At 36.3% G+C, this 16579-nt stretch overlaps 1 protein-coding gene across 1 annotated transcript in view; it reads left to right on the top strand.

Annotated features, from left to right (window-relative positions):
- Positions 1-16579, top strand: part of LOC124354562 (DNA-binding protein P3A2-like) — a 55975-nt gene that overhangs the window by 27051 nt on the left and 12345 nt on the right. The window contains 4 exon segments of the mRNA XM_046805115.1: positions 372-476; positions 478-515; positions 6934-7115; positions 10414-10559. Of these exon segments, the coding sequence (XP_046661071.1) occupies positions 372-476; positions 478-515; positions 6934-7115; positions 10414-10559 (471 nt within the window).

Here is a 16579-nt window from a genome sequence, read left to right as displayed (position 1 = left end):
TAAAGTAATTCTTATTTACTAAATTCTAATTGGGTTATTATATTAATTAATTATTATGTAAATAATTAAAAATTGCACTTTCTTTCAAGTATTACAAGGATATTTACAGAAAAGCTTTTGTATATATCATACATTGATTAATAATTGGGGTAAGTTATTTTAAAAACGTAAATATCCTTTTTACTTGCTTTTGATTATTTGTTTTGTGACAAAAAAACTAACTGAAGTGATTTGTTAGTGCATGTAATGTAGTCGTAACTGTATCGCTGTTGTGCTGTGGGAAGTGTACATTACTGCCTGCTAGTGAAAGCCGCAGCGAAGGACAGAGGCGGATAATAAAAAAGCTTTAGTGTGATGACGAATATGTGCAGGTGACAGCTCAATACACCCCGGTTCTTCAAACCATCAGCAACCCCGACGGCACGGTGAGCATCATCCAGGTGGATCCCAACAACCCCATCATCACTCTGCCAGACGGGCACCACGGCGCATGTCCAGGGGGTGGCCACGGGTAAGTCTAGCAGCCTACTACACATTGGATGGAAGTCATTGGCGGGGTGATTTTTATTACTTAAGATTGTTATTGAGGTACAGATTTGGATATCCAACTAAATGTTATTGTCAATTGTGAAACCAATTAATGTTCTTGAAATGAATTTTCTATGTTTTTCATTTAATATATAATCTGCTCTGGGGGCATTGAATGAGAAGAGTCCTTTACAAAACCTAACACAGTCCATGTTTGGGAAAAAAAAAGTGTTATGGTTCATATGTCAACCAAGAGGTGATTTTTAATTATAACACACTGGTCTCCTGAAACGTGTATCCATTGGTAAATGGATCTTGATGTAGTGATTCCATGAGTGTTATTTTCAACATAAGAATTTTAACTCTTCTAGGTGAATTACTACGGTGCGTTCCTTGCATTACTGAGATAGTTAATTCAGCCACTCTTTGGCAGGGAAACACTTATCTGAATTTTATAATTTTTACCACTTTAGATGTATACATCGATATAAAGCTTACCAAATTCTGTATAATTTGGTTGTGTTACACAATTTAACCTCTCTTAATCTTTAAGAGAATTAAGTGAAAATAATACCAATTTTATAGGTATGATTCTTGCTATTATTGAATTGCCATTGTGTAAATATTAGTTTGTACCTGCCATCTTCATAGTACATAACGAGTAAACTAATGGTAGAACTTTAAAAATAATGTATTTTGCAGACATTAGTTATAGCAAGTTAACAGATAATTCCAGTGTGAGCTAGCAATACAAGTTAGAAAGAATTGAAATACCATAAAATTCCATTCTGCCAATGGGTGAGTGATGTATTAAGTGTTATGTAATTACTCCTAGATAGCAGCACAAGGTAAAACAAGATTGAGTAAACAAGGATACTATTACTGTGATTAGATTATTATTTCATTAGAAGTTTCAAATACCATAATGACAGCATAAATTAAAGAGAGATTTTTAAATAGATCATGGCAATTGGACTTTGCCCTGGCTCCCGGAATGGATGGCTAATCATTGTGATTACCCGGGAGGGGTTTTAACACTTTGCCTGCCTGAGGAAACAGTCAACCTCAGACTTCATTAATAACTCTCATAACAAACAAAGGGCTGTTTGGGAGGTTATTAACTACGAAAAATGCAATAACAGTAAAAAGGACGAACCACTTAAAACTTATAATCAATGAAAAACTGATCCAGGACCCTTTGGAAATAACTGAACACTTCAATCATTACTTTACAAAAATAGCTGACATCACTCTCTGTAACGCTAACCAGGCCATAAATAGTCAGCTAACAACATGGAAAGACTATGGCGATGTACCTGACTTCATCCCACTCTCAACCACACCGGAAGAAGTCCTTCATATACTCACATCCCTTAAATCGAAACCAGCCGCAGGTGTCGATGAAGTCTCTTCCACACTCCTAAAACACTGTAAGGATGAAATAGCAAATCCCTTATGTCACATAATTAACCTGTCGTTTTCACAAGGTGTCTTTCCTATGAAACTGAAACTTGCAAAAAGTATTTCCTAAACACAAGAAAGGCAATACACAACATCAGTGGAAAACTATAGACCTATATCGATTCTTCCAACGATATCAAAAAGTAATTGAAAAAATCTTTCTGAATCAATTGACAGCACATCTGACTACTCAAAACATCTTGACGCCTCAACAGCATGGCTTCTTACGAGGAAGATCCACCACCACGGCTATAGTTCAAACTGACAGAGTTTATTATCGACAAACTTGAAGAAGGTACAACAGTAACCGCCATGCTACTAGACTTCAGCAAGGCTTTTGATTGCCTAAACCACTCTCTACTGCTTCAAAAAATAGGGAATATGGGCATTAGGGGAGCATCACATGACTGGCTTGCTAGCTACCTGAAAGATCGACAGCAACTAGTGGAAGTAAATTATACCAGAAACAACACATCCCATAAAGCAAGATCAACCTTACTCCCAATCACTAGAGGTGTACCTCAGGGATCTATACTTGGACCAGTGCTCTTCATATTGCTGACAAATGACCTACCAAGCTATCTTCTTGACTGGGCCCAAGCTATGTTATATGCAGATGACACCGCTCTTCTTATTGCAAAAAAAGACACAGAATCTCTTGAAATAAATTCATTTATAGCCCTGAATATGACAAAGCAATACTGCCAACATAATGACCTAGTTCTTAATGAGAGCAAAACACAACAATTAATATGGAAAGGCCGAAGAACCAATGATTACTATGGCTTACCTGAAATAATCCAAGATAATGAAGCCAAGTATCTCGGCATAACAAATAGATGACAATCTCTCTGGAACTCACACATTGATGGTCTTTGCAGCAAGCTCAACTCTAGTATCTATGCTCTTAAAAGAATAAAAAGTACTTGTAACAATGATACTACCAGGACAGCATACTTCTCTCTTTTTGAATCTCATCTGAGGTACGGACTACTTGTGTGGGGCAACTCCTCAGTAAGAAACAGGGAGCGGGTTCTGGTTCTACAAAAGAAAGCAATTCGAATTCTTGCGGGACTGACTCCTCAAGACTCATGCCGTCAGGCATTTGGAGAACTTAGCGATCTTGACAGCTGTCTCACTCTACATCTGCGAGACCATCTGCTTCACAATAGCTCAGAAACCTGACCAGCTAGGTGACCACACACAGCTATGACACCAGAAACGCCTGTGACTATGCCCTCCCCACACACCACCTGACCCTATTTGAAAAGAAACCTACATACATGGGGAGAAAACTTTTCAATCATCTTCCAGAGGACCTCAAGAGACGCAGAGATGAGAAGTACTTCAAGACAGCACTCAAGGCCTGGCTGCTGCAGAAACCATATTACACCCTAGAAGAATTTTTTAAATACCTGATTGTACAACTAAATTATATTGACACAATTCTGTACTCCATGTATACGAATAAAGATTTCTGTATTCTGTATTCTGTATTCTGCCATGCCGACCCGATCGGTTGGCGACGTAATTGCTACAACTCGTCACACACAATGACGTTTCCATTGTTTTTCTTTGTTGCCGCTGTGGACGTTACGCTCGACTCTAGTTGCAAATGACTGAACTAAGTTTTCTAAACAGATATGAGACTAATTAGAGAACGTTGTGTGGAGTTGTTTTGTTGCTAAAAACACCACGCAATATCGTTAACATTTGACTCCCGATCGGGTCGGCAGGTTTTTTTTTAAGAAAATGTTTTAGGTTTTTTCTTTTATACATTTTTAAATAATTGAAACAAACGTTGTTTTAATTTAATATTGTACTTTCCTCACCAACATTGTATGGGGAATTTTTTAAATTAAATATTTGAAGCTGCTAGTTTTGAGTTATTGGGTAGTAAATTAAATTTCATATTCAATTTGTTATGAAAAACAAAGTTTATTAAGGTTACAAAGATATGTTTGAGGATAGAAAAGGTTTTAAGTTTATTATGAATAGGCCACAAAGATATGTGAAATAGAGGATTACATAGTTGTATTCAAATTTATTTGTGAATATTCTTGAAGCAGTCTTTACAGAGATAAGGCTTCCCTGGACATAATTCACAAAAAGTGGTCACTTTTTTTAAGATTCTTGACTGCAAGTCGACCTCCTTGAAGCATAGCTGTTTGGTAGCAAATCTTACAGTTTTTTTCTTGATCTACGTTTGTTTTTACCTTCTCCAACAAACGTAGATGATTCTGAAACGTAGTGATGACCAGTTACGCGAACAGGAGCCACAAATTCATCTTCTAACCCCAGGAGGCTAAACACTAGTTTTTCTCTGAACGTTTTCATCGAGTAAACATTTTTCCTTCCTCGTTGGGCAGTACCAGTAGCATCTGCATCGTTCTTATAGGCAAGCCATGCATTCACGATGGCTGTTCCCAGGAGTAATTCCTTTGCGATTTTGTGGGTACCAGCGCATCGACTTCCTCACTGGCGTGTTGTAGGAGGACATCTGGTCTGACAGATCTATGCCCATTTTAGCCTTGTTGTATTCTACCACAACTAAGGGTTTCGTTATAGGACCACCCTGTCTGGTTTTTTTCCCCAGTGTCAACGTAGCCTGGAGGATGAATTGTGGACATGAGTCTTACCTCTCTCTTGTCCACCCACCTTGTGTACACTATGCCAGAAGGGTACTCTAAACAGCTCATTTCACCTTTCCCTATCTTCAGCTGCGGAGGGATTGTAATTTTGTGGGGAAACCAGGCACGGTTGCTCGTTACCGTACCTACTAAGTGAGTATCCCTTGCTAATAGAGAGTTGGCAAGATCTACGGATGTGTAGAAATTGTCCACAAATAGTATATGACCCTTATCTACATAATCAGTCATTAGCTCCATGACAGCTGATGTCGCTACTGTCACCCCATCCTCATTGCAGGTCCCCTTCCCCATGTACACTTTTATTTTATAAGTGTAGTCTGTTGTGTCGCAAATCTTAAATATTTTGATCCCATATTTGTGGGTTTTGTTAGGGAGGTACTGCTTAAAAAGCAGACGACCTCTGAACTGTGGGTCGAGGACAAGCCCCGAGATCGGTAGCGGCCGCCCAGACCATACTCTCGTCAATCACAAGCTCCTTACCTGGACTTTTTTTCCTTTTGAAACACTCATTGAGGTGAGAAATAAGCGGCAAAAGCTTGGACAAACGGCCTTCTTGGTCCATATTTTCGTTGTTATTGAAGTGCCAGAAGCGTAATAGCAACTGAAACCGGTTCCGGCTCATTACATGACCTGCTACCAAATTTCTATATAGCATCTTTGATGACCAGTAGTCACTTATTTCAGGCATTCGGACCAAGCCCATATACAAAACTAGTCCTAAAAACTTTTTCATTTCATCGATATTGGTGCTTGTCCATTTTTTAAGCCTACTGCTGCGATTTAGTCTCATTGTATTTAACACTTGTGCAGCATTCCTGTTGGTTTCGACTACCATGATCTCCAGGATATCATCAGTTAGATACAACGAAAAATAATCAATTGGTTTTGCTCTGTTTGGTAGATTGAAATTAAACTTTTCGTTTCCAACAAAAACAATATCTTTTTGTTTACCATAAAACAATTTCCATTTACCCTCTTCCTCTACTTTCATATTTACCTTCTCTGATTTTCCCTTAAGATTTTTATACTTATCAGCGAGAGTAGTGTCATCCCCAACAACTAAAGCTTCCTGGCCCTCATTATCTACATTGATCAAGATCAAACTAGCATTTTCGATACCGCCGTTCTCACTCACATTATTTATAGTATTTCCAGAAATATTGTCCAAGTTTACGTCTAGGCCTACCTCCATTTCCTCATAAACATCATTCTCATTCTCAGCCACAGCACTTTCGTCATCAGTTTCAAATATAGAGTCGTAAGTGATGAAGTCCTCGTCGTCCTCCATGTTGTCCGAATCAGAATCAATGTTTATTCCGATTCCGCCTTCACTCACTCCGAGTATGTCAGGTTCACTGCTCATCGGAACGTCCAGAAACAACTGTATGTCATTGTCCTCTAGGTTTTCATCCATCTTGGAGAGTTGTTACAGTAACACAATTACAATAATGCCTACGCACACGGATAGCCACAGCGTGAATATAAAGACATGAAATATCAATGAGGTTAGTATTTAGGCGCGAAACAACCCGTGTTACAGCTGTAAGCGGCAAGGAAAAGGAGTGGGGGACGAGTGAGGGACTGTGTCTGGCACCAGCTGGGGTCTGGTAACAGCTGGCGCTAGTCAGCCAGTGCACGCACACTCTGTCATCACAGTAGTATAAAGTAAAATATCAAGGTCGACTGAAATTTGAACGTCGGTCCAATCAGGTCGGCAACAATTTTTTAAAGGCAATTTTCGTTGAAAAATATTGTTGCCGACCCGATCGGGTCTGAGTTAACCCCCCATCCCTTTAACATATGTTTTTTTAAAATCAATTTTATTAACCAGTATCAATAGTCCAAAACTAATTTCACAACCAAAAACACGACTGCACAAGTTGGCAATCCAGGAATCTCGAGAATCTCTTATGGTGGCAGGCAAGGTGTTAAACAAATCTGGTAAAAAGTGACAAAGACTTTGTTCTTACCTAAAATTATAATAATTCACAAACTGTATTCCTAGTTTTGTATTAAACTCAAAATACAAATGAGATGGCTACTGGACTATGACTAGTTTTATAAATTGTATGACCTTTAACTAGAAAACTTGACTGAAACAGTTGACTGCTGCTAAGGGACTACTAAGGGTGGCGATATGTACTTAAATAAATTCAAAGTATTTTTTTTTTAATTGGTCATTGACTTTAGAACTTTAAATAAACAATAGTAGTTTATGTTGTGTTTTTGTCATTGAAAATTATACCTGAATTACAATAAGATTAAAGTAGTTCTTACATATTATTGTTATAAGTCCTATCCCAATGCTACAGATTCACACTGGTCACGGAGAGACTGGTACAGTGCATGCAGTTCATACTCTGGCAGAGGTTGCCACAGGGGAAGGAGGGGGAGTGGCAGTGGATCTCAACAATGTCACCGAGGCAACTCTCAACCAGGACGGTCAGCTCATCCTCACCGGTGAAGATGGTCATGGTAAGCTATTATTTTAGTGAGTCTGGATTAAAATTGATTGTCTGATTTAATTTAGCCCTAACTAAGCCGTTCACCTTCTAATTTTTAACTTCCGGTAGGCGTCAGAAATTTCATTAACTATTTTTTATGTGTTTAGACAGTCAGCTTTAACTTTTAATAAATTATTGTCAGTGTAACTCAGTAATCTAATTATTAGCAAATCTGGATAAATATCCATAATAAAGAGGTAGCCATTTCTCTTCTAATTTGTAATGATCAGAGTTTTCAAGCTGTTCACATGTAATGCAATCATTTTCTCTGTTGTGTCATTCTCGATACAAAATTCTTCAAAATAATTAATCCATTCATGAAACTATTTCACTTTTGTGTAACCTATCGCCAGCCAATATCTCTGACACTAACAACAAACATGTATCATATAGAGTAAGCCTTCTGTTAGTTGTTTTCTATATCAGGTTAGCCAACTAATAAAATGAAAATATTGTTGTAGTACCTGATTGTGCTATTGCAGGCTGCAGTAACAGTGAGAAAAATGTAATAAAGGGGTTACGTTCCAAATTTCGGCAACAACAAAAAGTAATGATATGGTTAATGCAAATTGAAAACAATTTTACATGGCTTCTTGGCAATTTTACTTATTTTTATTTAAATTGAGTTTTAATGATACTAATTGTCAATATCAGATAAAAAACTGCCATGTAGCATTTGTATATAAAAGGTGAAATAATTTTTTTTTTTTATAACAAATGGCAGTGGGCAGTGTAGTGAGTGAAAAAGGACAGTTGTAAAAACAACACACAGACACATGTACTAAAGCACCAGCCATTGTGTTCGTCTGCCTGTTCACTAGTAGCAAATGTTTTAAATTGTGGCTACGAGGGCTGTTTTTTAAGTAAGGGCCGTTCTCCCGTACACGGTAGTAGTTCGCGTTCCTGCCGTAACGAGCGTGCGCCCCGCCTCCCGGCATTCTTAGCGAACAACTTCATGCCAGTTGCAGCTCTGTAGCTAACCTGTATGCATTACTGTGGATCTTTAAAATGTTTAAGATTATCGAATCACCCGCCGCGTGTGAGATTCGGTCAGTGATACGATTTTTGACTGCAAGAAACATGTCGGCTGCTGACATTCACCGTCAGCTTTGTGAGGTGTATGGTGCCAAGGCAATGAGTGAAGGTAAAGTGCGGAAATGGGTCCGAGAATTTAAAGATGGCCGCGAAAATGTCCACGATGAAGATCGCTCAGGCCGGCCATCTGTGATCACGGGAGATTTGATTACTGCAGTTGACGCAAAAATTCATGAGGACCGACGGTTCACAATAACCACTCTCTCTATGGAATTTCCTCAAGTGTCCAGGTCAGTACTGTACAAAATTGTGTCAGAAAACCTAAACTTTAAAAAATTGTGCTCAAGATGGGTACCCAAACTCCTCACTGAGGATCACAAAAAAAAGAGATTAAGCAGTTCTTTGAATTTCTTGACCCGCTACGACGAGGAAGGAGACGACATGTTGAGTCGAATTGTCACAGGAGATGAAACATGGGTATCCCATATCACTCCTGAATCAAAGCAACAGTCCATGGAATGGCGGCACACAACATCTCCAGTCAAAGTCAAAGCCAAGCAAACGCTGTCGCGGCGCAAAGTTATGGCAACTGTGTTCTGGGACAGGCGCGGTGTTTTGCTAGTGGACTTTATGCCGCGAGGAATGACGATTAACTCAGAAGCCTACTGCGCAACCCTGGCCAGTCTCCGACGCGCCATTCAGAACAAAAGACGCGCATGCTGACAAAGGGAATTCTGCTCCTCCACGACAATGCAAGGCCTCACACCGCTGCTCGGACACAGGAAATGATCGACTCTTTTGGCTGGGAAGTTTTGAATCATCCGCCGTACAGCCCCGACCTTGCTCCGAGCGATTTCCACCTTTTTCGTTACTTGAAAAATCATCTTGGCGGGAAGCGCTACAATGACGACGAAGAAGTCAAGACGGCCATGAACTCCTGGTTGTCAGAGCAGGCGGCAGATTTCTTTGAAGAGGGATTTCAAAACTTAGTTTTAAGATATGATAAGTGCCTTAACAAACAAGGCAACTATGTAGAAAAATAAAGAAAAGTATGCAGATTCTGAAAATAAATGTATTTTGAAAAAAATAATTGTTGTTTATTTACAAAAAAAAAACGGCCCTTACTTAAAAAACAGCCCTCGTATTTTTTTCACTCCCCCATTTGTTTTCAAGGCTTTGCCTTGGGTTAAGGCTGAGTTCTAGATCACGCTTGTAGCAGCTAGGTTATCACGTTGAGTGTTTGCTAGATTATTTGGAGGGGCAGAAAGATAATTTACTTTGTACCAAACTGGTTTTGTGGAAATTAAGTTCGACAATAATAAGGAAGGAAGGTGATTTCTTCCAACGATAATAATAAGTAATCATAGCTCATCAGTTAAATTATTGTAAATATTAATTCACTTTTTATTAGTTTTCGTGGGTATTCAATTGTGTAACTTTTCAATTCTCAACTAAATAGATAATACAAATGCTCTTATTAGGTATGGTGAACGGAACACCATTTTGTGTAGCAATTCATTACTAAATTAACATTGTTAATAGTTCCCTTTGTTTTAACCGTGTTTTGTGGGTAACTGTGGCAGGCTTGCCATTTATTACTACGAATAATTGAGAATTGGTTATACTTGATACTAACTCGTCTCAGTTTTCTCACTGCCAATGCTATGGGATAAGATCAAGAAGTAATTTATACAGTTTATTGTGATGCCCGTGACCCCTACCATGTATTCTAGTAACCGTATTTCTAATAATTTGTCTAATTTATCAAAAGAAAATTATATTGAACAATATTTCAGGTGTTAAAAAAAATGAGTTTTAACTTCTACAATACAAAATTCAAATTCTTTGTCAGTAAACTGATATTAAACATTGGATATGTTTACCCTTTTCACAGTGACAATTAAACAGCTGAGGGTCATAACTCCTCCACCAGAGGCATTCAGCATACTTTTACAGTATGCTGAATTCATTTTCATAATATACAACAATAGCAAAAGTCAACATATACTTTCAAATCATCAATTAATAACAAATTTTAAACAACGTATCAGGTCCCTTTAGAGGTGTCAGTTTTACCATAGCACACTACAGCACAAATCTATCCTTAAGAATTTTAGTTTACAAAATAACCATTTCCATATCTTGCAGGCAATATTTTTGTTTCTGTAAGTTATTGTTGAATTTATCAGAAATGTTTCAGAGTATCATTAGACATTATCTCTTTATTGATTTAGGTTACCCAGTGTCAGTGTCAGGGATGATCACAGTGCCAGTGAGTGGTGGTGGTGGCATGTACCAGACTGTTGTAGCTAACATACAACACATACAGGGGAGTGATGGCACCATGCAAGTAGTCACTCCCATGGTCCATGTACCAAAGGTGAGTTAAGAACTTATAGGTGGTTTTGTTTTACAATACAGTATTAGTGACACAGAAAGTGTCTACTCCTATGAAAATCCCTCTCTAACCTGTACAGTGCCACTTTTCCACAACCTTGGAAGATATGGTACGAGTTTAAATGCCTAAGTCTTAAAACATCCCAAATTTTCAAACAGTCCCTATATAAATAATTCTTTCTCTTAACCCTTTTAATGCCAGAGATAAAATCAAATCCATGTTGAAAAGTGCTGAGTTATTATTTGTGTAACTACGTGAAAAGTGCCAGAGGGTTTTGGACGAAAACTCAAGGTCTTAGAAAAAAATTTACATCAAATTTATTTTTGATCATAAAAAATCTTGTTTTTACTTCTTTTTAAAGTTAAATGAATTACGTATCAGAAACTATTTAACATTTGAATTTTTATATAATAAAAAAAAAACCCCCACTTAAAACAGCAACATTTCCACGAAAAACAAACTAAAAATCAAGTTTGAGGTGAAATAACTATTATAACAAATATTTATTTTGAAATTTCAATATTTTCATAATAAAGAGAATTTAAAAACAACCCAAAATCATGTGTAATAACCTAACATTGAACCATAAACAACATTGTTATAAATAATTAATTGCTAGAGTTTATTTTTACTAAAACATAAGGTTTCAGAAAAAAATCACTAAAAACTTGTTTTTAATCATTAAAACTCCTTTTTAATTTGTTTGATAGGTAAATGAATTTTCCATCAGAAAATATATATCAATAAGATGTTTATATAAATTTAAAAAATTAAGTCACTTTAGACAGTGACTTTTCTATGGAAACAAAATAAAAATCCAGTTTAACCCTCCGAGTGGTGAAAGACGCTGCAGCGTCTATTAAATCTCGTTCGCGAGTGGCAGAGACGCTCTAGCGTCTATTAACGCAAGCCTCTTTTGTTCCAGTATTTCCGATGTTATGCCGCGACTTAAACGTTATATATTAGGTATGGTTAGAAAGACCAGATTCCAAACTTTAATTTGACGTAGTATTTAGATATACTGGCACTAGTGGAACCCTTACAACCAGTTCATCAACCTACTGTACTACCTCCTGGACCAAGTGGAGATGTTCCTCACCGGATTGCTCATTTACCAGGCTGTAGTGAAAGAAAGTTTTGATCAGCAATTAACCCTTATAAGGCCGACGGCTACAATAGGTAGCCGTCGTCAAAATATCGTTCGCGGCCGGCGGCTACAATAGGTAGCCGTGATCATAATGGCGTTCGCGGGGCCGACGGCTACAATAGGTAGCCGTCCATTATTTCCGGTTTACTGGCCAGTAAACTTTCCAAATGCCACAAACCATGATATTTTCTTGTTTGGGGTTAGATGGGCTTCATTAATAAACGCAAACACTGCCGTTTCTTGCATCATTTCTATTATTATACACCTATGCATTTCGATGAAATCGTCTGTCTTACTACAACGGCGTTGTGGTGTATAGGTTATAGTTGTTGTGGCTATATTTTATTGATGCAATTCAGTAATTATGTGCGATGTTATAGGTATTTTAGAGTATTTGCAGTGAACTACTAAGTGTAAATATGAGCAAAAGAACGAGAGTCAAATCACCTACAAGTGAAAACACTTTAGTCAACACTTTATTTGATAGTGGTATCGGTGTTCAGTTTGTTGAGATGTTTGGGGATTTAGGTGATAGTGATTTAGATGCTTTGTACGATGATAATTCTGAAGATGAATTAGAAAATGAGTGAACTTTTTAATTACTAACAGTGTTTTAGGTTTATTTTGTATGGATTATTGTGAGTTGTATGAAGAAAAAATATATTTTGTGTATAAACTGAAGACAAGACTAGCTTTTCTACAATTTTCACAAATAAGCCGCAGTTGCAGATTTTGAATAATTTGTTCCTACTTCACTTTTATATTATTGATAAGCACTTGAAAATTGGCATGTGTGTTGTAAATAATATGTAGTTTTAGAAAATATGTGTTACTTGGGTGCAAAACAATCCTTTGTATTTTTTATGAGGTGTTAAAACCAAAAAAAGTAAACTACGCTTACAAATTTTACATATAAACATGTACGTAAAAAATATTTTTTATTTTATATGACCAACCTTATAGTTTCCTGTCTAAGCCTATAATGTTACAAACAAATTAAAAAAAGAATTATCAGTTTTTTACTAAGTAATATGGAAGTTGCAGCTTATTTACTAAAACTATGCAAAAAGGAACAAAAATAGCCTGGCCTTCAAGGTACCTGAGCAATATCAGGAGATGGCGTTTGAGACTAGTGCAACTCAATTGGTCATTGGCCTTAAAAGGGTTAATGTGTTTTTTAGGAATAATACATATAAACTATATATATTTTTTCAGAATTAAATTTTAAACAAAATGGCTATTTTGAATTTGTGTTAAAAAATTACATTTAGTAACATTTAGTCAGCCTAACATAAAACAAAAAAATTTGAATTTTTATTTTTTGAATTCAACCCATTGGTTTTTTACACCTATCCAAGGTAGGTGTTTCGTATTATTTCCATTCTATTCTGTGTGTTATGTAGTTTAACTTGATATATGATATGTCATACTTATATCATTTACAGTATTTTATATAAATTTTCTTTTGCGAACATACAAAATCAGTAAAAATGTTCCGCCACTTGGAGAAAAAAGTATCGCCACTCGGAGGGTTAAGATCAAATAACTAATATAAGAAAAATTTTATTTTCAAATTTTAACCCTTCGCGCGCTGTTGACAAATATAACCGCCAATATTTACTTTGCTCAAAACGCTGTTGACAAATATATTCGCTTTTAAACATTGAGGTTATTATTGGGAGTAAGTAGTTCCCAGTTTTGCCGGTGGAGTGCAGCAACTGCTGGAGCATATATCCCTCAATAGAAAAACACAGTAATAGTGTTGTCCCCGCCTCCCGGTTTTTCTCCAAGCTGCAAAATGGCGGCGCACTACCCATGCCACTGCCTGTTTTGCCAGACACAAGCGCTACTGACGAACTAACTCGCCGGTTTACTTCGTTCGCGGACTGCGAGAGAAACTGTTGTGTTTACGTTGTCAAATTGGTTTTTGACATATTGGGAAGATGTGTTGTGTGTACACGCAACGGTTTACGCAAGGAGACCATTTACGTGTGCGAGACATGCACCGCCCGGCCGAACCTGCACCCGGATACGTGTTTCAAGACGTACCACACGTTGACGTTATCTTGAACACCGTAATGGCTAATTTTAGATCTTTTTATACCCATTAATGTTTTATTTTAATTGTATAATATACATACTATACATATAATATACTATAATATAATATTATACACGATAGTAAAATTTCGTTCAACATTTCATTAAATTTGGCGTATTTATATTGTTTTATAATTTAAATAAACGTATTAAATAAAATTATACTTTTTTCGTTCCCAAAAGTCTTTTTATATGGTAACAAACTCAAATACAACATTAGCGTTGACTTTATGGAAAAAAAATTTTTGAGGTATATGTAGCGTTTAGGTATAGTGCGTCCCAAATTGCCGTAGCGCGGGAAGGGTTAATACGTTTCTGGTAAAGAGCATTTAAAAACACTTTAAAATCATTATAATAACCCAATACTCCTAAAATTGTTGTAATAACCTAATACTGTAGACTAAACACAATTATAAAAGTCATTCAAGCGCTAGAGGTTTGTTTTGCTAAAAAGCTCAGAGTTTTGGAAAATATTCAGTTAGAAACATTTTTAATCAATAAAATCGCACAATTATACAACCTAAAGAATGTTCCGCTACTCGTCATGACACCGCGATCGAGATCCAACTGAGAAAGTGTTGTATTTTAGTTAGTTTTTTACATCACCTAGTAACATTAAAAAGTATAAATAATAGTTAAATAAAATAGTTTAGTTAATGTAATGGCCTCTGGTATGATATCAGCTATTATGGGATAAGTTATAGAGGTACTACAAATGAAATATAAATCGTCTCGTTCCGAGCCAGATTCTCTGCACTCAAGCGTGTTTTTACGTTGTCTCGTAGCGAGATCCTTGGCACTCAAAGGAATAAATTGAGTTTGCTATATATATCCCACGTCTACCTTCTGTACTGGCCCTTGACGATCTGTGTGATTAACTAGCTCCATCTTCCTTTTCTGATGGTTGATGATTTCATTGCCCACTATCGCTCTTGGGAATATAATTATTCCAATCAGAGGGGTAACATGTTCATAGGATTGTGGGATGAACTGCAAGCAGTTCTCAGTAATGGACCCGTAACTTAAATGTGCCCAAGTACTAGCAAGTGGTCCGCTATTGATCTATTAATTTGTCCAGTTGTGGCAACCAACTCATTTTACTCATTTACAACCAAACCTGAAACTCTCCTATCAATTTAATTGTATATGGCAAAAATTAGTTTTTTTCTTTACTTTTGAAAATTCATAACTTTGCTCTTAGTCAAATATCAAAGTTGAAACTCCTACACTACTTTAGTATCATTTATGTACATGCTGTGCAAAAATCAGATTTTTATAAAATGTCCCACCAGAGAATAGGGCTTCAAACTTTAAACAATTTAAAAATTTTCAAACTTAAAGAATTCATAAAAATTGTAGAAACTTGTTTTAAGGTTAAAACTCTTATTTTTATGTTAGTAAACTATGACATCCAACTGAACAAAAAATGATAAATCACTCCTTTGTTTTTTTAAGCTTCCAAAAAGTCAGATTTCCCAATTTTTTATACAATCTTTGGAGGCTATTTTGGGAATAAAACTGCATTTAGGACTATAAAGAAGATAACAAATATTGTAGAAGAGATCTTTCTGAAAAGAATGGTGTTAGTTTCAAGGCTCTAACATAATCCAATCCAGGATAAAGTTCTTCAAAAATCATTTTTAAAGCTCTTATAAGTATACTAATGACATACAAAAAATAAAAATATTTTTAAATGGTCAAGCAATCAATTTAATTTTTATTGGATCACTTCATATGGATTGAGCCTAGGAGTGTGATGTTCCACATTTGAGCATTTTAAAGCCTTACATCAATTTCTGTCTCTAATTTTAAGAAAATGTCTACTTCAGAAAAGGTTTACCAGCTAGAGTTCTCTCAAATAATACCCAGCCTCACACTATGCGACAGATTAATAGCGCCGGCTCAAAAGAAAATACGATACACCTTTATTTTATTGCAGATAGTTGGTTCAGCTTTAGACTTCTCAATGACTTCTCCATATATATCGCAGAGCTTACACCCATGCAAAATTCCTTTAAGCATAGTACGGTTTTAGGAGTGGGAGATTGGTGGTCTATACAGGCTCCCTTAACACCTTGCAGGCCATATTCTCTAGGAACATTTTTGTTCAGGGTATTTAGAGCTTTCCTTGTAATTGTAAATTTTGTTTGGGTGCGAGGTCATGTAGGAAAATCTGGTAAAGAACTAGCTGATAAATAAGTGAAAGGAGCCCTTAAACCCAGCCTTTCTCCACATAAATAATGGTATCAGGTCTCAGTGGTGAAGGCAAAATTAAAATTATGTGGAATTTCGAGTGGTGATCAGTTGGCAATAACAAGCTGAGATCAACCTAAGACAGTATTAGACCATAGGACACAGCTTCGTAGCAGAGTCGTTGTGGTGAGTTAGTATTGTGTTGTCTTTGCCTAGGGTCCACACTGCTGTTACAGTCAAACATTTGCATGTCAACTGCCCTTGCTACTCGTAATACAGTTACAATATGAATCTGTCATATATTGAAAGATATTCTATGTGACACTTAGCTAGTGACAGAAGAGACGTTACTAGTAAATGTTATCAAATTTATAACCTTATTAATTCTTTAGTTTTAATTTATTTTAACTGCTATTTAGTCTGTAGATGTTTATTATTATTTATTATATTTTTATCAATATAACTGTTTACAAACATTTCAAAATAAACAAAATTAAATTATTAATTGTTGAAACTTTTAATTATACTGTAAATATGAGTTTTTAGATTTGTTGTTCATGTG

Source organism: Homalodisca vitripennis, chromosome 2, assembly GCF_021130785.1.
Source record: "Homalodisca vitripennis isolate AUS2020 chromosome 2, UT_GWSS_2.1, whole genome shotgun sequence".
NCBI classification, from domain to species: Eukaryota; Metazoa; Arthropoda; class Insecta; order Hemiptera; family Cicadellidae; genus Homalodisca; species Homalodisca vitripennis.
This window is presented reverse-complemented; position numbering and strand designations above follow the sequence as displayed.